This window comes from Arvicanthis niloticus, chromosome 2 (genome assembly GCF_011762505.2).
Source record: "Arvicanthis niloticus isolate mArvNil1 chromosome 2, mArvNil1.pat.X, whole genome shotgun sequence".
Lineage (NCBI taxonomy): Eukaryota > Metazoa > Chordata > Mammalia > Rodentia > Muridae > Arvicanthis > Arvicanthis niloticus.
Genome location: NC_047659.1, coordinates 132991475 through 133016359, shown reverse-complemented (window position 1 = coordinate 133016359; position 24885 = coordinate 132991475). Strand labels below are relative to the sequence as shown.

Genomic DNA, 24885 nt, shown 5'->3' with positions numbered 1-24885 from the left:
CTTCCCACCCGTGATACCAACCTTCACCTGAGGTCCTCAGCCTCCCCTGAGCACAAGCCATGGGCTTGCTACCTGGGAGTCCCTAGGTCCTTTCTTCCCTCCGGAAGTCAGTTGAAAGACAGGAATCACGAGAGCTAGTTTTTTTTCCTTCCACCACTTGTAAGCTCTGTGACCCACTTAAGTGATGTAACCCTCTCTGAGCTGAGCCCCCTCACCTGCAAAATAGGGCCTATATTAGGATGTACCTCCGTGCTGAGGATAAAGCAAAATGGGCTCCTACAGTGTTTTCCCACAGGATTTAGGAAAGGGCTCCAGTGACTGCCAGCCCCATTAGAACCTCCGCTGGCATCCATGTAAAGCCACAAATATCTGCTGAGCACCTACTGTGGCCTAGGCCATGTGTTGGGCAGTTGTGATTCAGGATATGTGGGCACATAGGCAAACACCCTCCCCACTGGAGCACTCCAGTGGAAATGAACACAGCCAACCAGCCGAGGCTGTGTTGCCTGGCGATCTGGCCTAGTGAAATATTGGGCTAAGGTACAAGAGGGGATTTGCAATTTCTTAAATACAGCAACAGGGCCTCACAGATGAAGTGGCAAGTGAGTCAGAATGTGAAGGAAGTGGGGGGACTTCCCATGTGTGTATCTAGGAAAGGATGAGTGTGGAGGAACGGCCAGTGCAAAGGTCCTGTGGTCCAGACCATGGTTTGGGTGTTCAAGGCTAGTGAGGCTGGAGTGGAGAGCAGGAACAAGAAAGGGAAGGATGAGGTCATGTTTTTGTCAAAATGTGAAGCACACTTAGATGACGTAGATGAATTGTAAAACAACAACAACTGAGCCATCCCTAAAGTTTCAACTGGAGTAATTTTGCTTTGGGGGGCCCTTGGCAAGGTCACCACTGGCAGCTGATCCTGGCACCTCATAGGTCAGGCCACAGCTTAGCAACCATGGTCCTTGTGATTGGTCACCAAGCCCTGCCCCAAAGTGTCAGAGGACACCCAGGCCTGAGAGCGTGGTGAGGAATGTCACACGTTCAATGCCACCAGAAAACAGCATGGTGTGTGTGTGTGTGTGTGTGTGTGAGAGAGAGAGAGAGAGAGAGAGAGAGAGAGAGAGAGAGAGAGAGAGAGAGTATCTTAAGGCTCCCAGCCCAGGGATGGGGGGAGTGGACTGTTACTTAAATCTATTTGGAGCTGGAGCAAGCTGTAGAGCATAAAGCATGCCAGCTAACATCTTTGAGCCTCGGTTTCCCTTTTTGTAGAACTTGTGCAACAGGACAAGTGCCCACACTACTTGTGGCACATACCACACCCCACATGCAGCCTGTACCCTTGCTCCCCACGAGGCTGTACATTTGCCTAGGGGCAGCTGTTGGCCCAGCTCTGGAAGCTGGCTCTAATATGAATGGGTGGGGACGGATTCTCCATCAGGACCGTCCCAGCAGAGGACGAGAGGGAAGAAACTGGGAGTGGGCCCTTGGGTCACCAGTTGAGCTGAGTAAACCTAGAGTCTAAAGTTAGGTAGAAAAGATACAGATAGTGGGCTCCACTTTGACTCTGGATCTCAAGGCCTTGACAACCCGGCCCCCACCCCTGCCCCTGCCCCCGCCCCGGCCCCCACCACACACACTGGTCTAGCAAACCTGCTTACAGAGGCACATGGCCCCACGGCCACCGGGGCCTGCCCCAGGCTGACAAACCAGGCCCTGGCTGGGGTCGCAGACATTCAGGTGGTCACAGGACTCCCCCAGCCTCCGCGCACACACTGGACAGCAGCCACAGCCATCCAGCACCAGGGGTACCCCCAGTGGGCACTGGGGTGGTGTCCAAGGACAGGTACAGGGTGTCGGGCACAGCTGGGCGCACACCTGAGGAGACAGAAACCTCACTCAGTTTTGACTATCATGGAAAGTGTGGAGACTCTCACAACTGGTCACTTCTCTGTCAAATCAGACAATGTGGGATATTTAGTTTGGCCTTGGGGTCAGGCAGAACTGGTCTTCAGCCTGAGCCATCCCACAGTGCTCCTAAGGTGGCATGGCACTAACCTTGGGCAAGGACCCAGGTCAGAGTGTCAGTCCCAGGCTCTGCCTTATTGGCTGAGTGGCCTCAGAGCTCTTTGAACTCTCCAAGCCTGAGTTCCCTCGGTTGTAAAATGGTGACAGGAAATGATGTCACTAACTCCTGAGCCTAGGTAGGAGGCCATCAATATGGCTGGCTTTTTGCTTGTTTGTTTATTTTTGGTGTGCACATGTATTTGTAGTGTGCAGGTGTTTGTGTGTAAATATGAAGACATCAATATCACATGGGGGAATTTATCACTCTCTACCTTCTTTTTGCTGTTGTTGTTTTGTTTTTTGAGACAGGATTTCTCTGTGTAGCCCTGGCTGTCCTGGAACTCACTCTGTAGACCAGGCTGGCCTCGAACTCAGAAATCCGCCTGCCTCTGCCTCCCAAGTGTTGGGATTAAAGGTGTGCGCCACCACTGACAGGCTACCTTCTATTTTTGAGACGGAGTATCTCAGCAAGCTGACACTCACCAATTCGTTAGGCTGCCTTGCCAAGTGAACCTGAGGATCTGTCCATTGCTGCCCGCTTAGCTCTGGGGATACAGATGTGTCCTACCGTGTGCGGCTGCTACACATGGGTGCTGGGGCTCGATCTCAGGTCCTCAGACTTGCACTGAGAGCACTTTACCCACCAAGCAATCTCCTCAGCTTCCCGGATGTGGCTAACTCTGGTGGCCATCTTTGCTAAGCTAGCTCACAGGACAGCAAGTGCAAAAGCCAGAGGAGGAGTGAAGGGTGTGTTCTTACCCCTCAGGCTGAAGAAGTCAAACAGAACATGCAATTTCCTAGTCTTGGCATAGCCCCATGTGTTTTCCTAGCCTTAAGTGCAAATCAGATTAGCCAGGAGAAGGCAATACAGATTCCCAGGCCTCCTCTGGGACTGATGAAACTAGAAGTCACAGAGGCAGGACCTGTGATCTATTTAATAAGCTGTCTAGAAGCTTCTAAGAAACATCTAGGTCCAGAAGCTTCTAAAAATCATCTAGGTCCACAGCCCATCTGGCCCAGCCCACCCCAACTCTCCACCCCTATACCACATCACTCCACTCCCCCATCACCGTGTACATGGCAAAACTGACTCCGAAGGGGAAAAGTGATTGCCCATAGTCAGATCTGAGAGCCGTGGCAAGCCCACCTCGTGGATGTGGACTTATGGCCCCAGAGGAGGACACTTCTGAAGGAGGCAAAAGCTGAGCCCAGGGCTCGGTACCCATTCATTGCAGGGCTTCACCCCAGTGCCACAACTGCGCCTCCCACCCAGGACAGAAATACACAGATGAAGTACCAGAAGCCGTGAGCTTCTGAGAGGGTGGGGACCAAGCTGGAATTACCACTCAAGATGTTCCAGACTGCCTACCCCACCAGTGGACGATCCATCTTTAACAGGAGTAGAAGGCCTTATATGGAGGATTTGTGATTTAGGAAAAGAAAACTAAAGACCCCATATGTCCTGATGCACCAATTGATCCGTTTACCCCGGGGAGGCGGGGGGCATCCTGCCCACCCCTGGACCCACAGTCCCAAAAACCTGCTTTAAAGGGCCCACAGTTCTCACTTTGGCCAGCAGGGGCCGCCCCAAAGTTGCTGCTTGTCCCCAACCAGAGTGTGAGCGGTTCCCACCTAAGGCAGGGCACTCTGCAGAATTTCAGGTTCCAGAGGGTTCCTGGACCAGCAGCCTCTGGGAGCTTGCTATGAACATGCACCGCCACCTCTCCAAGCCTTCTGTGTAATCTCAACATGGAATATAATACATTTTTGGGTAACTCGCTTGCAGTTGTCTTGAGAAAAAGGAGGAGGACTTTCAGAGCAGGGGTCTGACTCCCTTGGCTGAGCACAAACAAGCCTCCCACTGAGCCCTAGGTCTGCTGCAGGCTCTCGGTAGCTTCTGGCGTCTCCAGGTCCTGACTCCAGGAAAAGCCACTAATGAATGATACCCTTAGCTGAGTGCTGGGTAGACAAGCTGTCCGTTTAGCCCTTTTCCCGTGAGCTATGAGCGGCTTGTCTGATTTAAAGATGATGTAATAACACGTGGGAGACTGAGGCAGATTTTGAAGTTAGCCTGAACTACATAGTGAGTTTCAGGTCAGCCTGGGCTACAGAGGGACACTTTGTTTCAAAATAAACTCCAAAAACAATGAGGACAATACAGGTCAAAATCAAGTGGTAAATATCTGAAAAGCTGGGACAGGGTCAGAATACAGTTTGAGGGGAAGCCAGAGCCCAAACTTAACTCTTGAGCCTGTTGTCCTCCAGGGGCTCCCTTAGCATCTGAACCTCTGCCTCAGCCTCTGTCCTCAGTTCAAGGACAGTAACTAGGCAGGGCAGGTGTTCTTGCTTAGCATACGGAAGCAGCAGGCCCCCTGGCCTCCCTCCTCTCTTCCACTTTTGCTAACCATCCCGTCCCCATATTCAAGCTGTCTCCTTTGCCTTGGTCTCCCCAGACTAAGTAACTAGGACTCTGGTCGCTGTCAGCCCCGATCAACATTGGCTTGGCTATTTCCAGGTTCTCTGTTCCTGCCGAAGTCCAGAGCCAGGAGCCCACCGCCTGCCTGGAAGACCCAGAATTCCCTCCCCTGGGAAGAATGTGGCTTCATATCCTCTCCATGACTGTATCCCTAGGTTTCTGTGCCAGACGCCAATCAACTTCTCCGAAGCAGGAAAGAATGGCTTCACAGATGGTGCTCCACTGGCGAATACAGGGCAGGGCAGCTCTTCCTCAGCCTTTCAGAACCTTCCCCTCCTGGGAGGCCCAAGAAACTACCTAAGCCACCCACTCCAGCATCTTCTTCTGCCCATCCCCTTCCAAGACTGGAAGGCAGTTGGTTCAGGGAGACCTCCAGGGGCCAGGGTGGGAGACTTTATACCCACACTCCATTGGCTCCAGACCCTAACTCCATGTTACTGGGAAGTCAACATTTAGTGTGAGGGACTGCTCAGGTTAGGGTGGCGAGACACAGACTGGGGTTTCCTCCAGACACACCTATGTCTGTCCCAGGCTCCACCACACAGTTCTTCTATTGTTCTTTTTCTTTGCTGTGTGCTTGGGGCACGTTGCTTACCCTCTCTGAGTCTCCTTTGAATAAAACAGGACAATTTCTTATAAGACTGTTGTAAATGTGAGGCAAACAGAACTACTCACAAGCCAGTGAAAAGATGCCCTATGTGAACCAAGGGGCAAGGACATTTACCACAGAGATGTCGCCTGCTCTCTCTGATCACTGACTGCCTGAGGGCCAGCATGCTGTACCCTCATGGACTGTACTTTGCAATCGGACCTCAGCATCCATCTCTGTCCTGTCAGAGCCACACAGCACTCACATCTGATTTAGTTTCTGTGAGGAGAGTGGTGGGGTCCCACTGTCCTCTTTTAGACACCCATCTAGATCCAGGACCTGTGCTGTCCTCTGTGGAGCAGTTCTCCTCAGTGGTCTCTCCAGAAGCCTCATGAACATTGTACCCATTCAACCAAGGCTGAGGCTCAGAAAGAGAAGGACACTTGCCTGAGATCACACAGCAGAACTTGCAAATGTCTGGGCTCAGAGAGGGAAGCAAGCCTGGGCATAACAGACCAGACTATATCCAGTATAGGGTCTGTTCAAGAGTCCTAAGTTGTGACCACATATCTGTCCCACCACCCAGAATTCTGCTATCTTTCAAGACCAGGATGCCTTACCATTGAGAGAAGGCAGAGGAAGGAAATGGCCAGGAGATGGATCAGTGGGCTGCCCCTCATGTCACTGTGTCCCTTGTGGAGCCAGCTTCAAACCTGGGAGGCAAGATCTGAGTCTTTTTTATGTTCTAGAGGGAATGAGGTTCCTTCTAGGTGCACACAGAGAGAGAGAGAAAAAAAGGCAGACAGACAGACACACACACACACATACACACTCAACACACACTCAACACATACTCACACACACACTCAACACACACTCAACACACACTCACACATAAACATTTATAGTCCTTACGTTTCTCCCCATAGTCCCAGGAATAAGCCCAGTTACCTGAAGGTGAGGCCGTGGAGGCCACCAAGAAGGTGTCTGACAGTGTGTGAAGCCCAAGCCACTGCAAGTGCCAAGAGGTAAGGACAAGCTGACAGGAGCCTCTCAGCTCCTCAGTTCCCAGCAAGAAAGACCTCCATCCCAGGCCACTGCCACAGCAGCTGCAGCCTTGTTAAGGACCCTGTCCCACCCCAGGGTCCCCTGGAGATCAGAAGCGTCTGTCAAGTGCTTTGCAGATCTGACCCACAGCGTCCTGAGCCCTGAAGCTGAAGTTCTGGGCAGCCCAGACCCAGCCTGCGGTTTCTGGAAGGGAGACTGGCAGCCACCCAGAGGTGGGTGTGACCGGCAGCAGAACTTCCCTGCTGGTCTATCTGTTCTTGGCTGCCAATAGCCTCCCTATCCTCCTGGGCTCTGAAGGTGGCCTAGGATGGCCACGCCTAAGCAGACTGAGCCCTACTGTGTGCTGGCACTTGCTGAACTCTGCTGATCTGATTGAGCTCAGTTGTCTTTGTTGAATTCTACCAGCTCTGAGGGGCTCTGCTGGACTGGAGACACAGCACAGACCTGGGCACCAGAGCCCGGGGGGATGGGGCCAGCAATGGAAATAGTCAGGAGCGCCCCCCCCCTCCGTTCAAACTAAGGGTGGGATACAACTTCTGAGGGAGATGCCATTTCTGAAAGCTAACAAGGGTCTGCAGTAGAATGTTCCGGGGGGAACAGCATGTTCAAATGTCCAGAGGAGGGACTTTAGCATAGCAGCTTGGCATACTCAGTTCAGAAGGTGCTTGGCAGGCGTGTGGCTTCCTGGGCACTGGACTGGGCAGAAATATGCAGAGAATAAAACACAGGATTCACATGACCAACTGTATCCGTTGGCTACAAGGGATGTCCCTAAGGTCCTATTAACAGATGTTGGATAGAAGGGCATGGGATTTAAAGATGAGGGTGTAGAGATAATCTTCTGTGTTTTATGTAGAAGCATCATCTGTCAATAAGAAGCTGATTGGCCAATGAACGGAGGCAGGAAATAGAAGGCGGGACATCTGGCTGGGGTGCTGGTGAAGGAGTGAGAATTCTGGGATAGAGTCAGGCGGGAAGAGATTTGGCCCAAACGTTGATGGACGCCTGAAACTGTGACATTCGCAGAACAGAATGAATAGGTTAATTGATTTGTAAACTAGTGGGACCAAACAAAAGCTTTAGGCCTAGGCAGTTATTCAGAAATAATTCCTTCTCAGGGTCATTATTTCGGGGACTTGGGCGCGGGTAGAAAAGCCTGCGGTTCTACCGGGGTTACAGCTCAGTTGGAGTGTGGGCCTGGCATGCTCAAATCCCTCAGCTCCCCAGCATTGAGCAATAAACTTCTTGTGGTGATTCATGCCTGCAATCCCAGCACTGGGGACATGGAGCTGGAATATCAGAAGTTCAAGGCTGCCCTTGGATACAGAGAGTTTGAGTTTAGAATGGCTATGAGAGGTCCTACTAGAAGAAGAAGGAGGAGGAGGAGGAGGAGGAGGAGGAGGAGGAGGAGGAGGAGGAGGAGGAGGAGGAGGAGGAGGGGAGGAAGAAGAAGAGAAAGAAGAGGAAGAGGAGGAAGAGGGAGGTTGAGGAGGAGGAGATGAAGAAGAGGAAGAGGAAGAGAAGGAGGAGGAGGAAGAAGAAGGAGGAAGAGGAGGAGGAGGAGGAGAAGAAGAAGAAGAAGACGACGGGCTGAGGTGGTTTGGAGAAGGCTGTGGCTCCCGGTACCTCCACCAGTTACAGTGCAACATACCTGTGAGCCAAGAACACAGGGGGCTAGCCTGGGCTACAAAGCAAGACCCTATCTCAAAAGAAAACAAGCATGGGGTCTATATGCTCCCTCCAGGTCACACACAGGCAATGCTTACCACTGTGGTAGAATATCTAGAAAACAAGTCTATACAACCTGCCTCAGTTGGGACCCGAGGGAGAAATGACGTGGCCACCTTGGGCACTTGCTGTTTGTAGCTCCCTGTTTGATCCTTCCTATGCTTACTGAGACTAGGCTATGCCACACGTAGGCACCACACCAGCGAGATTGGAAAGGCAGATCACAGTCATTTGGTTAGGTAGTGGAGGCAGAGGAGTGGCACACAGGACCCCAATCAGGCAGGTGTGGAATGAGAAGCAGCTGGGCTTTGTGGCTGGCATATCGAGGTAGGCATAGACACCTGCTGGTATGCAGTCAACTCTGAGCCAGGCTGGACACCCTGTCTTGGTTGCTCACCCACTCTGTGGCCTCACAGAAACTCTGTACCCTCTCTGAGTCTTAGACAGACCAGCACAATCTCCACGCCGATAACTATTTCCTGCCACCATCTCCAAGACTTGAGTTTGTGTAAGACAGTGATGCGCTCAGCTTGGCAGCTAGGCAAGACCATGCAGCTAGCTTCCTGTTGTGAGTTATTCAAAAGCATTGGACACAAATTAGGAGACCGGTCTCTAAAGGGAAGGCCTTTCTTTTTGTCTCTCGGACACTCCTTTCTTCCTCTGCTTCTGGTCAAAGGTGGGATGGTGGTATTCTGCAGCTGCCTTGTACCATGGGGGTACCTTGAAGATAGATCTCATGTACAGGGGGGAGGCAAAAATAAAAGTCTTTTAAAAAGGAGATTGGAGCCAGGCAAGCGCACGCAAGCATGTCACCCCTGCGCTTTTAAGGCCGAGGCAGTTTGATAATGAGTTTAAGTTTAGCTTGGGTTACATAGAGAGACCCTGACTCGATGATGCCTAGAGCTACATATGTGTCCTGGATGCTCCTTATAGATTTAATTTACATAATTAAAGGGGCATATATATATATATATATATATGTGTGTGTGTGTGTGTGTGTGTGTGTGTAACCACTGTTTTTAATATGTATATAGTCCCATAGACCCTCCTCCTAGTTGAGCTGACATGAGTTTGAGTATTCCTGGTTAGTTACTGCTGATGTAAAAGTACTATTTTGTTGTTGTTGGTGGTGGTGGTGGTGGTGGTGGTGGTGGTGGTGGTGGTGACTTCACACCTGGAAGTCATGCTGAATTCCATTAACTATTCTGTCTGCTGATTTGTCTAGCCTTGTCTCTCCCCTGCAAGAATGGCATCTTTACTTGCCTTGCTGTCTGGCACCAAGCCTCAGACCACTGCAGCAATGTCCACTCTTCTCGCCTTTTCTTGCCCCTTCAGAACATAGATGCAGCCTTTGGTTGTGAAACGATTCAGGAAATTAAGGTACTTCTTTTTCCCTGAAGACTAAGGACCTCATCCAAGAGCCGTGTCTGCTCCAGGCGTCATGAACACTGGGCTATTTTTTCCCCCTTGATGCTCTGAGGCAGATATGCTGGTGAGTTCTCTGTAGTTGATGTTTTCTCTGGGATAAACTTCCTGATAGTGAGGGAATGTGATTATTTTAACCTTGCTGGATTCAGCCAGTATTTTATTTAGTGTCTCCGTCTGTTCGTAAATGAAATGGGCCTTTTATGGGTTGCCTTATCTAGCTTTTGTAACGGCCAACATTTATCAAATAGCTCACTTGGCAGGTTCCCCGCTCCTTCCCCGTCTCCCGTGTAACCTGTACAACATAAGAATTGTCTTCTGCAGTTCAGCACAGTTCTGCCATCAGAGTCCCCGAGGCTGCTGATTAGAGGCTGGGAAGGTCTTGACTGCCATCAGATCTGGGAATATGATGCCTCAACTTCAGTTCCCACTCGTCCTTGGACCAATCTTTTGGCACCTCAGTGTTTGTGTGTCTGTGTGCACAAGGACAGACTTGCACATCAGGGGGTACAGGTGAGGAGGCTGCAGGTCAGGGCTGAGTTCCCTCCTCTGCGGCTCTCCACCTTTTGTTTTGAGTCAGGGTCTCTCTCTGAACATGGAGTCGATTCCCCCCTAGGCTGGGACCCTCCTGTCTCTGCCTTTGAGTTCTGGCATTACAGGTGTGTACTGAAAGATTCAGCATTTTTATATGAGATTTGGGGATTCGAATTCAGGTCCTTAAGCTTGCCTCCAGTTCCCACGGGGTCATTGTTCTCTCTTTAGGCTGCTTAAACCTCCCTAAAAATTGCTCGTCTCCCCAGGTTTTAGGTTTCCAGATGCACAAGTACATCACTGGTTCACGCTGGCCTTACATTACTTGGCCTCTAGGTCCAGGCTATCGCCACCATTTTGCTGTATATTTTATTTAGCCTGGTAGGGGGGGCTGCTAGGGATGGAACTCAGGGATGAGGGCAAGTGCTCTGCCCCTGAGACGCACATTCCACCCGTCTCTACATTTGTACCTCTAGTCAGCCTGCTTGGGTATGTGTGTCTGCTATTAATTTGGTCTTGTTTTGATGAATTCTTTTGATCTCTGGCTTGTTGATTTGTTCACAGAATCTCCTGTCGCACACAGCACATTCCATTTGGCCCTTTGATGCCGACTTTTTCTGCATCTTTAGCAACGTCCTGTGTGTTGGCACTTCCAAGTTAAGGCACTAATGTGTTTTGTAAAAGAAAAGAGAGGAAGGGATATGTTTTATAGAGGTGAGGTATGGTGTGAGGGAAGGGGGTGCCTCTGCAGGCCCATGCTGAGGCATCTTTCCCCCTGAGGGACCAGCCACACGATGGTTTAGTATAGAATAGAGTTTATTCAGGGTGTGGTGAGGGGAGTTGAGAGAATAGAGACAGAGGAAGACAGAGTAGAGGAGGAGAGGCTGGCCATGAGGATGTGGAGAGAGTGGAGGGAAGGGAATGGGGAGATGGGGGAGCAGGAGCAAGAGGCGAGAGCAAGAGCAAGAGGGCAAGAGAGAGAGAGGAGGGGGCAAGCAGCCCCTTTTATAGTGAGTCAGGCATACCTGGCTATTGCCAGGTAACTGTGGGGCCGAGCCTAGAAGGAATGCCAACAATGTGGATCACAGAAAGGGGCATGGGCTCCCACCCCTCTATTGGAGGTTGCATCTCCAAAGTGGATGCCTCCTACAACTCTGCCTCTGTCATGATAGGAGGGACAGGTTGGGTCCCTCTGTGGCTTTCCTTCCACTTGTTCTGCAGGCCAGGCAGGAACTCAAATATCTGTTCCTGGCCCTGCGGTCCCAGGGGCCGTGTGACAGGTTCCCCAGGGACAGCTGTGGATCTGGATGGTTTACCAGTTGGCAGAAGTTGAGCTGGCCAGGAGCTAGTGGGAAATGACATGCTCACAGGAGGGCTGGAATGTGGTGATCACAGGGCATACATATGACATGGCACACGCGCCGTGTGAGCTGGGGTCTCAGAGCGAGGAGACAGCAAGAAGATGGTACCAAGCGTGTAGCTGCTGGTGAGCTGAGGGTTACAGTGGCACATGACAGGGCTTTGGAAATTTGTAGGAGGAGTTATTCAAGGCATGCTGGGGGAAAGCCTAGCATGTAAGTGTCTGCATAAGTCCCTGTGTAGCCAGTTCTTGCTACTTTGTGTGTTCTTCTTTTCCCACCCTTTATCCTCCTCCCAGTTTCACCCCTATCGCTAGAGAGGAGAGAGAGAGAGAGAGAGAGAGAGAGAGAGAGAGAGAGAGAGAGAGAGAGAGAGCCCTGAATCTAATTTCTTTCCTTTTGTCTCTTCTTTGAGCATGACTACTAACAAACCATAACCAACCTCCCTGAACAACCAGCAACCTCTAACCCCATCTCAGGCATTTCTATGCCCTCCAAAAAGGTCCCAGAATTCCAGACATCACGCAGTCATAGAAACTATCTGTAGCTGGCAAAATCACGTTTCTGCTAGAGCACGAGGCAAATCAGAGTCAGCTGGTGCAGACGGTCTGAAGCATATATTCCCATGCCTGGGATTAAAATAAAAGCACATTCTTATAGTAATATATTTCTGTGTTTTTAAAGAAACCAAAATCCCAGAATTCTCAATGTACATCAAGTGACCTGAAGAAGCCAGGCTCCAATCACAGCTTTGTCACAATGCACCTTGGGCAAATCTTTTGACTTTGTTGGCCTCAGTTTCCTTACCCATAAAATGGGTGAGAAGTAATTCCTTGTTTTCCAGAACTCCTAGCCCCAGAAGTCTACATTTTATATATCTGGAAATCACTTATTTCCAGAGGGACAGCTCTGACCCAGAGAGGGGCTTGGAGTAAGGACCTCAGCAGAGACCCACAGTATAACTCAGAATTCAGGATACTTTGCTAAGTTGGGACCAGTTGATCAGGGACTAAAACAGGGGGCTGGGTTATTCCCTATCCCACCTGAGATCCTTTGTCAGAAGACTCCAGCTTCAAGGACACACTTCTCCAATAGGGTCCCTACAGGTGCCACTATCTGTGTAATACACCACTAATCTGTCCATTTTCCACTCATGTCCATCTGTCTGACCCATCTGCCTGTCTATTTGTATATTCATCCATCCATTAATCCATCTTCCACGTATTCATTCTACAAACCCTGGCTGTACCGGCCATGACTTGGTATTAAAGAAGGAAAAACATGGTCCTGTCCACAGTGAGCCCATGGGGTCAGAGGACAGAGACCAGCAGAGACGATTTCCACATAGTAGGAAATCCTGAGGAGAAAGAGAGGGAGGCCTGAGCCAGCCTCAGAGAACACTGAATTTGGAAGCAAGTGTAGGTGTCATCTGGGTGATCTGAGCAGGGGCAGGAGGAAGTAGAGGCCTGGAGGTGGTGGGATTGAATCTGGATGGAGCCATGATGGGGGTTGGGAGGGAGGGAGCTGAGGGGAGCTGCAGCTCAGCAGGCAAGTGTCAACTGAGGGCATGTTAGTAGCTGGGGTGGGAATGATGCCAAGGTCTCGGGCACACTGCAATGTCAGGTAACTCTATGAGGCCCTGTCCCCAGTGATGACATGACAGGCTGTCTTTTTAGCCTCCCAGGATTCTTCTGGCTCCTGAGTCATATGTGGTCAGTAAACCGAGGACCATGTGACAGAGTGGCCTGGCCTAAAACTAATTGTTCCCATCCCTGCTGTGCTAAGGGAGCATCGGCTGGGGAGAGGGCAGGGCGTGGATAGTAACTGCCCCTGAGGGTTCTAGTCATGGGGTGACTGAGTCACTGTCTGGTCATCAGCTTGGGCTTTGGGGTCCCTGGTTGGGGGATGGGAGATCCATTTTCTCTGCTCATGGCTGCCTCCAGGGTAGCTCTCCAGACAGCAGACTCTCCACTCAGAACACAGCCCCCTGAAACTCCCAATGTTTAAAATGGCTTGAGATGTACCATGGAAAGGGGGTCCTAAATGGAGCCATTTCTAAGATGCCCATGAAGGAGTATGTCTTGTTTTTTTTCTGAGACAGTCCCACATAGCCCAGGCTGGCCTCAAGCTTGCTATGTAGCTGAGGATGACTTTGAACTTCTGATCCTCCTGTCTCCACCTTTCAGGTGCTAAGATTACAGGATTGATCTATCTCACCAAGTTTTTGCAGTGTTGGGAATTGAACCCATGGCTTTGTGTTTGCTAGACAAGCTTTTTACCAACTAAGCTGCACCCCAGCCTGGAAAAATCCTACTCACAAGAGTCCCACACCCTCATGTTCCTCAGGAAGGCAGACAGAGGTCCAGAGGTGGAAGCCATAGAGCTAGTGTTTGTTCCTGTTCATCTCTCCTGTATAGAGAGACAACCAGGGTAACTGGGTCCAGCTCTTCCGGTTCTTAGAGTCTGGGAGGTTAGGTATTTCCTGAATGCCATATGCAAATAACAACTGACTCCTCCTCTGTGGAGAGACTGAGAAAGCCCTGGATCAGGAGCCCCTAACTAGAAGGCTCAAACAGCACGCTCAGAGCTCAGAAGTGATGTGTGTGTGTCTGTCTGCTCGTTCCAGAACCAGAAGAAAAACACGGGCCTGGCGGTGGTGGCGCACGCCTTTAATACCAGCACTTGGGAGGCAGAGGCAGGCGGATTTCTGAGTTTGAGGCCAGCCTGGTCTACAGAGTGAGTTCCAGGACAGCCAGAACTACACAGAGAAACCCTGTCTCGAAAAAAAACAAAAAAAAAAAAAAAAAAGAAAAGAAAAGAAAAAAGAAAAAAGAAAGAAAAACACGGGTGTGGGCTGATCTAGACGGGCCCCCCTAAAAGAGCAATGAGCAGGTCTGAAGGGGTTCAGCTTGTCCCTGTTTCTCCAGAGACTGAAAAGGCAAACAGTACCCTAGCCAACTGCTATTGTGACTGGGGATGAGTAATGGCCCCAAAGTATTCAGTGCTTCATCAGAACACCGAAGCTCCCAGATCAGATCTATGTCTGATTTACACTCATAACTTCAGCTTCTCTATAATTTCAGGCCTATTTCTACAGCAAAGACTTTAGGGTACTTCATACAAGACATGGATGGTTCTGGGCAACCTTAAGTATTAAATCATTTAATTATGTCCATATGCCCATAAAAGGTACTGTTACCACCATCCCCGATCCAGAAGTGGAGAAACTGAGGCACTGAAAAGTTGTGTTAACCTTACAGAGTTGGACACTCAGTGGAGACAATCAGAATCTGAACCCTTGGCCTCCAGAGTCACGTCTTGTTTGCGTCTCCTGAGGGAATAACGTTTTCCCAGGAGGATGTAGTAAGGGCCTGGTCCCTCTATTCAACCATGGCAGCAGGATGCCCATGGATGATCTGGAGGGTTGCTGTCACCCTGCCCACTCATTTGACCCTCATCATCCTCTCCCAGGCCAGCTATGGTGGTAAAGCTCAGCTTTAGCCTTGGTGATTCCTGCCAAGCTGGCACTTGGGGTCCTGAGGATATCCAGGGGATCCCAGCCCAGCAACTGAGCAACCTCAGGGCCAGCATTTCCGTAAACATCCCGGTGAGCCAACCCCCTGAGGTTTGGCAGGCCTTGTGTGGTTTCCTCTGACATGGCCACTTCCACCCACTCTGCCCGGCTGGGCTTCCAGTAATGGTATGTTTTCTCTGGAGTTGGTGGTGCTAATGGTACAGAGCCTTTGGGGACTTCCTTCCACTCTGTTCCCTCCAAGGGGCCTTCTTTCCCTGGAAAAGGCTGAGGGTGTGCTGCCCAGTGGCTCAGACACTTTGTGCTACCCAAGGCACTCCAGGAGGTATAGGACAGACCTGGGGGTACCCTGGGCATCACCCCAATCACAAACCTAGTGGGATCAATCACACACAACTGTATCCATGAGCCTGGGGAGATGGCTGAGTCATAGGTCTCTGGATACTCCAACCCTAAAGGCTCATTGCTTGTGAGGACTTGGGGCTGGGGGCGTGGCTCAGTAATGGGGGTGTGGCTCAGTAATGGGACACTTGCCTGGCAATATAAGGACATGGGACCCATCCTCAACTGAGACTGTAAAAAAGCCAGCAAGCACCATCTAGATCTAACTGCCTGATGTGAATAAGACAGACCTGGCTTTGGCCTGTCATTTACTCCGTCACCCTGATTGCTTCACGTCACTCCTCTGAGCACAGGTTTCCAAGTGGATTTGTTGTGAGGATTACAGATCTGGGACAGGGCTTTCATTGATGGAGTAAACTAAGTCTCGGGAAGGGCCAGCCCATGTCCCACAGCTGCTGATGACGGAGCCGAGAATGAGCTTACAACCACGTCCAACGCTTTCCCTCTCAACCGCTGAGCCACACACCAGCTTTCCTCAAATGTGAACACGGTGTCAAATTGCACAGCCAGCCTCAATCCTGAGAGTTCTCAGGAGTTCCCAGCCCCAGTGAGGAAGACTGAGAAGACTCTTGGGGCAAGGGCACATAAAGATGGTGGAGTACTCCCTTGTAGGAGGGCAAAGGGGGAAGTCAATTATCTGCTCTGTGCTGGCCCCTCTTCGAAGTGACACACCCTGGTGTGCAGGGCTGGGATCTGTGGAGAATCCTGAGTAGAGTCCGAATGTGGCAAGATACAGGACCGCTCAGGTGACCTGGATGGAAAGTGAATTACAAATGGGGAACATGGAGAAAAGCTATGTGTGTGCAAATAGAGGCTTCAGATTGCTGGTGATGGCCCACTTCTCTAAATCAAAATTAGCCACTTTGTGCCCCACTTGATCCAAATCAATGTGTACTGTGTGAGGCTTGAGCCTGCTGGGGGCCTGGAAGTGAACATCCCTCCCACCGAGTCCCAGCTCCTACAATGGTTGGGTACCAGCAGTGGGAGGAGGCCAGGATCAGGAGCCTGCAGACCCTCAGAGCCCCCTTCATCCCGCAGAGACGCTACTAATAACTCAGGAACCATGTTCCCATGCTAAAATGAAACCCTGGCCTGGTGCCTGGAGGTCTGGTCAGCCCGAGTCCTACATCCTTTGCATGTGTATGTTGACGAGAGAGGGGCTGTTGTGAGGATCCACGCAGACAGAAAGTGAACAGGCTTATCACTGCAGCACAACGCTCAGGATTCTGTACCGAGAGTCTGCTCTGTAAACAGGAGTCAAGGCTGAACTTATTGTCATGACTATCAAAGCATGAAGACCAACACTGTCTGTGGTCTGGAAAGGACATGGAGGTAGCTTCCTCTGGCCCAGAGATGCTCAGGTAGCTTCCTCTGGCCCAGAGATGCTCAGGCAGTACTCAGGCACCATCTGCCCCTTCTTGCTGTCCTCAGATTCCTGGCATCTGACTCAGCTGAGGAAAGTCAATTCCCTTGGATGGGCATTGGGGAGCCTGCCTGGAGCCACCTGTATGGACTCTGGTGGATGGAGCTTGTGAGAAGAAGCGTGGAGTTGATACTATCTTACTATCTGGTCTTAACTCCAGCCTTTCCTCGAAGTGTGTCTTTGGACGAGTGACTTAACAGTTACATGCCTCAGTTTCTTCAAAATAGTTTAGCCTATACTTTAGGAACTTCATAAAATTAGAAGAGACCAGCACAGTGCCTGGCACATACCAAGCTCTCAGCAACTATTCTGTATGTGAGGGTTTTTTCGGGGGGGAGGGAGGATCATATGTGGTGATCAGAGGTCAATTTCTGGTGTCATTCTTCAGTTAGGGTCTACTTTGTTTTCTGAGACAGGTTCTCTCTCTCTCTCTCTCTCTCTCTCTCTCTCTCTCTTTCTCTAGTGGAATTATATCACTTTCTCCTTTTTTCTTTTTCCTTTTTTTTTTAGATTTATTTATGTTTATAAGTACATGGTTGCTGTCTTCACTCACACCAGAAGAGGTCATCAGATCCCATTACAGATGGTTGAGCCACCATGTGGTTACTGGGACTTGAACTCAGGACCTCTGGAAGAGGAGTCAGTGCTCTTAACCACTGAGCTATCTCTCAAGCCCCAAGACAGGTTCTCTCACTGGCCTGGAACTAGCCAAGTAGACTAGACTGGCTGGCCAGCAAAGGCCAGAGATCTGCCTGTCTCTGCCTCTCCGTCACTGGGATTACAACTACCCAACAGCACACCTGGCTTTTGGTGGGGGATCAGGTCAGGTCCTCTTGCTCTCCTGGCAAGGCCTTTACTCAGGCAGCTACCCATTGTCACTGGTCACATGACATCAGCACAAAGGAGGCCTTGGATGGCAGAGGAGAGAACAACAATTATACATGCTAAGGGAGGGAGGGCAGGTACCAAGAGTGTGACTGCGTGGGCAGAAGAGGAGGGGGAGGGATGCTGAGGGGATCATAGAGGAACCACGGTTAGGAAATGGATCTGTCTACTGCAGGAAAGCAGCCAGTAGGAAATAAAGGAGTTGGGGTGGAGGCTCTAAGACAGAGCAGTTTTCTCCCACGTAGTATCCCTGGGCCCCATCTGCAGCAACATGAAAATGAAGGTTATTGTAGGTGCCCAGTTACCTTACCCTGCCAGACCTTTTTTATTTTATTTTTTATTTTTTTGGATGATGTAGAAACAGTAGTTGGTTGAGGCTGCTGCCTGTCCAGCCACATCGCTGGGAAGACAGAGCTGGAACTTAGGTCCCTTTGGTGTTAAAGCCCATTTTGCCCTGAACTTCTACCTCCCAGCTGAGGACGGATAACTCCAGACCTCCTCCCCAGCAACTGGATGTCCACGGGAGCTGCTTAGAACCAGGGCAGTTGGGACAGCCAGTTTCTAGTCTCTGGGGTAGGGGCTGGAAATGCCTGTCCACATTCCTGGGTGTTAAGTCTGGGGACACAGGCTCCTGCCATCAACCGTCACATTCCCCAGAAAGAATCTCTATTCATAACAAACCCCAAAGGTCACCCGTCTGGGAAAGAGCCATCTGCCTCCACCCCAGCACAGGGCAGAAGGGCCCAGGCTTCATGGGAGCACTCGGCTTTCCAGAGGTGTGACCTGCTTTCCTGGCAGCCCGAGTCCCCATCCTCCCTCAGGTCCTCCCAGCATCGGACCAGGCACTCCCTGTGCAGGGAATGCCCCCAGAGAGCCCCAGGCCACTCAGCCTCCTCACCTTCTCCGAGCTGGGTTCCTTTCCCATGGCTCAGTTTTCTCTCCTGACAGGCACCTACCACATAAGGTTGTCATGGTGAGCCCTGAGATATTTTCATTCAGTGACTACTTATTGAAAGCCCCGCAGGCTTTTGCCACCATGGAGTAAAGCAGAGTTGACTATCTGCCTTCAAGTTGGTTTTTTTTTTTTTTTTTTTTTTTAGGAAATTTTGGGATGATTCTGTTTCCCTTTAGAAAATGTTGGCACCAAAGACATAGAACAAGCTGAGGAAAATGTCAGCAGCTGCCGGATTGAAATGATGGATAAATAGCAAATGTTTTCTGCATGTCTGAATTTTTTTTTTTTTTTTTAGAAAGAAAAGAGGAGAGAGAGAAAAGGAGAAAGAACAGAGAAAAACGGGGTGGTAGTAATCACAGTAATAACCTCTTCCAGGCAGGATGGCTGCTACCCACAAAAGGATACTCTATCTAAGTACCTGCCATGATGTTAGGCACATAGTAGGGCTCATCTAGAACTGGGTTCAAACCTTGGCTCTGCCTCTTCTATTTCAAATGTCCGTGGGCCATCTGTGCTTGAACTTCAGACCGACCTCCACTGAGGTGGCGCTAATGGGAGACCTGTTGACTGACAATGTGGTGATAAATTCTTTACCTCGATAGACACCAACAGATAGGAAATTTACTACCGTCCTGTGTTCATCGTGGAGAGACAGGGGAAAATGAAATGTGGGAATTGGGTATAGTGTTCTGGCCAAGTGCAGGGAAGGCCAGGCATGGGGTGGCGGAAGAATTTACAGGCTGCACAAAAGAGAAAGTGTTGTTTTGAAATGCAGGGCAAGAGAACAGCAGGTGTGTTCTCAGAGAGCCTGCAGCAGGCTGGGATGCTCTTTTCCCTCAGCTAAAGGGGAGGTAGCTTAGCGTTATCTTTGCAGGACTCCTGGGTAAGCTGATATTGGAGTGAAGGAGGACAGTGGTGGCTATTACCTGGTTAAGTAGTGTACATTGTGAGGTTTTTTGTTGAGTTGGATCATTAAGATAAGATGCTGTGGGTCATTGGGATTAGGCTTTGGCTGTCTAGGCTCCGGCTCTCTGTGTAAGACCCAACTCCAAGCGCTTGCAGCCTGATTTTTAAGGCGTGGGGATTTTTATTTTATTTTTGACCCTTTGCCTCTATATCCCCACCCCCCAGATCAGCAAAATCAAATCATTGTTGACAAGTGGCCCAGGTTACCCCATCACAGGCACCAGGTGTTTGACATTGGTGCTGCAGGGGTTGGTGCTCTCCCTGCCAGATTTCAGCTATGGTCCAGCCTTTCCTTGCTCTGCCATTTCCTTTCCTTTGGAATGAAAAGGCTTTGCCCTGTGCCATTTTATGTTGGAAGTGCAGGCCTTTTATTATTATTTAACTGTACAGGGGCTCAAAGTTAAGAGGTTGCCTATCTCAGAAAAGACTTTGAACTTACACTTTTGGACAGAATTAGAACTTTGAAAGATTGTAGGGGGTTTCAACATCAGACAATTACAGACTTTGCATCATGAGCCTGTGGGAAAAACAGCCCCAAGGGATGGACCATGGCAGCTTTAAGAATGATATGTTAGGGCTAGAGCAACAGCTCAGTGGTTAAGAGTACTGACTGCTCTTCCAGAGGTCCTGAGTTCAATTCCCAGCAACCACATGGTGGCTCACAACCATCTGTAATGGAGATCCGATGCCCTCTTCTGGTGTGTCTGAAGAGAGTAATGGTGGTGTAATCATATGCAGAAAATAAATTAATTAATTAATTTTAAAAAAGAATGATATGTTAGGCTGGAGTGTTATGATGGTTAATATTGATTCTCAACTTTGCAGGCTCTAGAATCACTAAAGAAAGATGTTTCTGGGCTTATATGTTAGGGGTTATTGAGATTCGCTCAATTAAAGTGAGAAGGCCCATCCTAAATGTGACTGGCACCATCTCATGGGCCGAGATACCAGACCACATCTAAAAAGCAAAAGCCAGCGGAGCACCCTACTCCGTCTCCTGCTTCCTGACTATGGGTGCGCTGTGGCCAACCTAAGATCCTGACCATGGATTTTTTTTTTTTTTTTTTTTTTTTTTGCCATGATGGACTGTACTTTCAAACTGTGAGCCAAAATAAACTGTTCCTTCCCTAAGGTGGGTTTTTTTTGGGGGGGGGGCAGGTATTTTAACATAGCAACAGAAAACTAACTAGCAGAGACAGTAAGCTATAGAATTTCTCAGAAGCATTTCAGAGAAGCCAGAGAATAGCTATTGCAAGAAACGGAAATTCAGATTGTGGAACTGCCTTTGGAGATGGAGAAGTCTTCAGTGGTAAAAAGATACGGGTAATGGTTGACATCACTGAGGTGGTATATTATTAATCAGGATTCCCTGGAGCAGAGGTCCTCAACCTAGGGGTTGTAACCCCTTTGGGAGTTGCATAACCCTTCCATAGGGGTCACATATCAGATATTCTGCATATCAGACATTTACATTCATAACAATAGAAAAATTACAGTTATGAAGTAGCAATGAAATAATTTTGTGGTTAAGGAGTGTCACAACAGGAGGAACTAACTGTATTAAAGGGTTGCAGCATTAGGAAAGTTGAGAACCACTGGTCTAGAGGAACACGACAGACAGAATAACTCTAGCTGTGTAAGAAGAGGTCTTAGAGTGGCTTACAGGCTCTGCTCCAGCTAGTCCAACAATGGCTGTCTTCTAACTGAAAGTTCAAGAGTCCAGTAGTCCATGAGGCTGGACGTCTCTTAGTCTTTAGTTTGTGTTGGAATGCTGCAGAAGTAGGCTTTAATACCAGCGAAGCAAGAGCAAAGACAAACAGGGGGGCGGGGGGTGGGGGGGAGCCAGAGCTTCCTTCTTCTGTGTCCTTTGTCTGTGCTGCCAGCAGAAGGTGTGGCCCAGATTTAAGATGCAAATTCCCACCTCAAAAGATCTGGATTTAGAGTAGATCTTACCACTTCAAATGATTTAATTAAGGAAAAAAAGAGAATCCCTCACAGGCATACCCAGACACTTGGGTTTCAGTTAATTCCAGATGTAGTGAAGCTGACAACCAAGAATAGCCATGACAGATGGTAGCAGTTGATATCTCTAGGATGGCAATGGCCCGAGACAGTATGATCTGGGCCTTAATACCATGTAGTCTGGAAGAGGATAATTGTGCTGTCTAGTTTTCCTGTCAACTTGACACACCCTAGAGTGATTTGGGAAGAAGAAATCTCTTTCTTTCTTTCTTTCTTTCTTTCTTTCTTTCTTTCTTTCTTTCTTTTCTATTTTTGGTAAGATTTCTTTATCTCTATGTGCATTGGGTTTTTTTGTTTGTTTGTTTGTTTTTGTTTTTGTTTTTGTTTTGCCTGCCTGTCTGTGCGAGGGTGCAAGATCCCATAGAACTAGAGTTACAGACAGTTGTAAGCTAGCATGTGGGTACTGGGGATTGAACTTGGGTCCTCTGGAAAAGCAGCCAATGCTCTTAACTGCTGAGCCATCTCTCCAGCCCCAAGAAATCTAATCAAGAAAGTGCCCCCGTAGGACTGGCCTCTGGGAAAGTCTGCGTTTTTTGTCTGATGACTGACATGGGAGGTGCCCAGCCCATTGTGGGTGGACTACTGATGGGCTGCTGGTTTTGGGCGTATAAGAAAGTAGGCTACCCAAGCCACAGAGAGCAAGCCAGACCCCTCCATGGCCTCTGTTTCAGTTCCAGGTTCCCACTTTGAATTCCTGTCCTGGCTTCCCTTGACGATGATGGACTTATATGCTGTCAGAAGAAATAAACCCTTTCCTCCCCAAGTTGCTTTTGGTCATGATGACTTATCACAACAATAGAAACCCAACTAAGATACCAAGACAGCAGAAGGTTAAGCTAGCAGGGGCTGAAAATACAAAGCAAGATGAAGTGACAGCAAGAGGAGCCTGGGAGCCAGAAGAGTCCAAGTCCATCTGGAGAAGTTGCCCAGGAATTGTCCCTGCCAGAAATTCTGCGAGAAACAATGTAACTAGCCATGTGTAAGACCAGGACTAAAAATACAAAGCTGAATAAGAAGTCCCACTAGAGAGACAATGGGGGCCAAGCAGGGTCGTGCCAGATGTTTTCCAGAAGAATGACTGGACATACAAGCTGCGAAAGGAAGAACAACAGTATGCCAGGCTTGACAGAGAAACGCCACTTATCAGAAAAGGAAGAAGAAAGACACCAGCCTACGTACCACAGTGGGGGTTGCTTTATTTTTCCTGGAAGCCCCCCCATAAAGCAGGAGAGAATTAATATAGGAGACAGGCTTAGATATGATCAGTTAATGTGTACTTGGGGGATACCCTGGGGCTCCTCCAGAGTCTGAGACTCTTAAGCTGAGATAAGGGGTGTGTTTGGAGGACTGAGGTGACTCGCTTACAGGCTGTTTAGGCTAGCCCGAGGATGGGTGTGGTGAACCCCGCTGTGATGGAGACTTTTGTCCAGCAATAACAGAGGAGACGTGAAGCAAAAGGTTTGGTTTTTCTTTACTCAGAGCTGGACAAATTAGTTTTGACAGAACAGAACATCTTGAAAAGATTTTTATGGTCATCGATAAAAGATCTGGTGGGACTGGGTGAGGGTGAGCCAACACAGAGTAAGGATAGCTCCAAATCAGAAGCTCTGCCTAGCGTGTCCACAGGGTCACTTTTAGTCCTTGGGTCCCCCTTAAACAGCTGAATTTGGTCACCTGTGTGACCATCTTTGTAGGTCTAAGGGACCAATATGTCCCCTTGCATAATGAGGTCAGGATGGGAGCTGTGATCAGGAGCTGGGAAAGGTTTGTTTTTAATACTAAGTATGTTTAGAGTTATGTTTTCCTGCTCAGTGTCTCAGTCCATCTGGGCCATGAAGAGTTAACCGTTTTCTCATTATACTGTTAGGATAAGTAGAAGTCCTTCCTAAGGGAACTAAATTTCCTCCTATCATCTGTGTCATCCACTAGGATGGATCAGGGCCTTGATGACCATGTAATTGGGGGGACATTTTTTTTTTTTTTTTTTTTTGGTTATTTCGAGACAGGGTTTCTCTGTGTAATCCTGGCTGTCCTGGAGCTCACTCTGTAGACCAGGCTGGCCTCGAACTCAGAAATCCGCCTGCCTCTGCCTCCCAAGTGCTGGGATTAAAGGCGTGCGCCACCACTGCCCGGCTCGGGGGACATTTTTATCTCCAATGATTGATTTTCCACTTTGCAGGATGTGGCCCTGTTAGAGTTTCACCTCTGGGGTCTCCATGGTGATCTGATCAAGCCAATAGATTTTATGAGATGCAACCAAGTTTTTTCAGAGTTGTGGGGTTCTTTGAAAGAGACCTCATGGTCCCCTTTGTCCTGCCTGACCTCAGGACAAGGAATCAAATATTGGTAGTATCGTTTGTCCTCCTTGGTTTAGGCCTTCAAGATCAGGAGGCTGAATACCCAGGACAGTTTTTACCCATCTTGAAGATGAAATAACAGATTTTAGCTTTAATTTTTGTGTAACATTTAGATAAAGCTTAACAAAAAACACGTTTCTAAGCGACTGATTTTGCTAAGACTTCAGCTTCTAAGTTGGGCAGACTTAGAAAAAAGAGGAAGTACTAATCTTGATCAAACATAATCTTTGCTCCTAAATTCAGTTATTGTCAATGTTATCCGGAACAGATCTTAAGCGAACAGAAGATAAACTTCAGTTTTCCATCAGTGTACTGACCTTGGGAGTTTTGAAAAGCTTTTATCATCATACTTTAAGTCTGAACTTTTGCAAACCTCTGTGCTTCTGGCCAGGCCTTCTCCTATATGCTTAAACTATATGAGGTTTGGCCCTCATATTTCCCAGTACATTCCATACCACCATACCATCCCCTCAACCGTTTTCATTTTTGTTTTAACCTTTTTTTTTTAAACAAATTAATCTTTATGCATATATATGCATATATTACAGTATATATATGTATATATTACAGTATATATGGCTTTTCCCCCAGAAAGCTAGGTGGAGTGACCACCTCCAGATTGGTTGCTCTTGGCATCCACAGCCAGGACTTTTCTGTAAAGTTCGAGAAAGAAGCCCAGGCCCATGGTCCTGTTATTTGTCTTTCTTTTAGTGGTCATACTTTCTAGTCAGGAAGGAAGACGAAGAGGAGGAGGAGGAAGAGGAAGAGGAGGAAGAGGAGGAAGAAGATGAGGAGGAAGAGGAGGAAGAAGATGAGGAGGAAGAGGAGGAAGAGGAAGAGGAGGAAGAGGAGGAAGAAGAGGGGGAGGAGGAAGATGAAGAGGAGGAGGAGGAAGAGGTCATGTCAACAACAGAAAAGAGAAGACCAGACGTCCCACAGCACTGAGAGCTGGTAGAAGGGACATCCTTGGGGGTGGGGGGAGTCGGAGGGAACTGTAGGCATGGAACCCACAAAGGACTTAAGGACCACTCTAAGCTAGAGCACCTCACTACAAATGGAGGGCCTCCCGTTTAGGAAAGTGAAATTCGGACTGACTGTGGAGCTTCCTGG

At 49.0% G+C, this 24885-nt stretch overlaps 1 protein-coding gene across 2 annotated transcripts in view; it reads right to left on the bottom strand.

The window, feature by feature from the left end:
* Positions 1 to 24885, bottom strand: part of Ccn5 (cellular communication network factor 5) — a 35214-nt gene that overhangs the window by 5859 nt on the left and 4470 nt on the right. Inside the window, exons 1-3 of one of the 2 annotated variants that reach the window (XM_034496157.2) lie at positions 6075 to 6383; positions 5744 to 5836; positions 1653 to 1869 (exon numbers count right to left, since the gene is read on the bottom strand). In XM_034496157.2, the coding sequence (XP_034352048.1) occupies positions 1653 to 1869; positions 5744 to 5803 (277 nt within the window). In that variant the 5' untranslated portion in view covers positions 5804 to 5836; positions 6075 to 6383. Of the gene's footprint in view, positions 1 to 1652; positions 1870 to 5743; positions 5837 to 6074; positions 6384 to 24885 lie in introns of those variants that run through there. The other variant, XM_076930196.1, reaches the window with a different exon arrangement.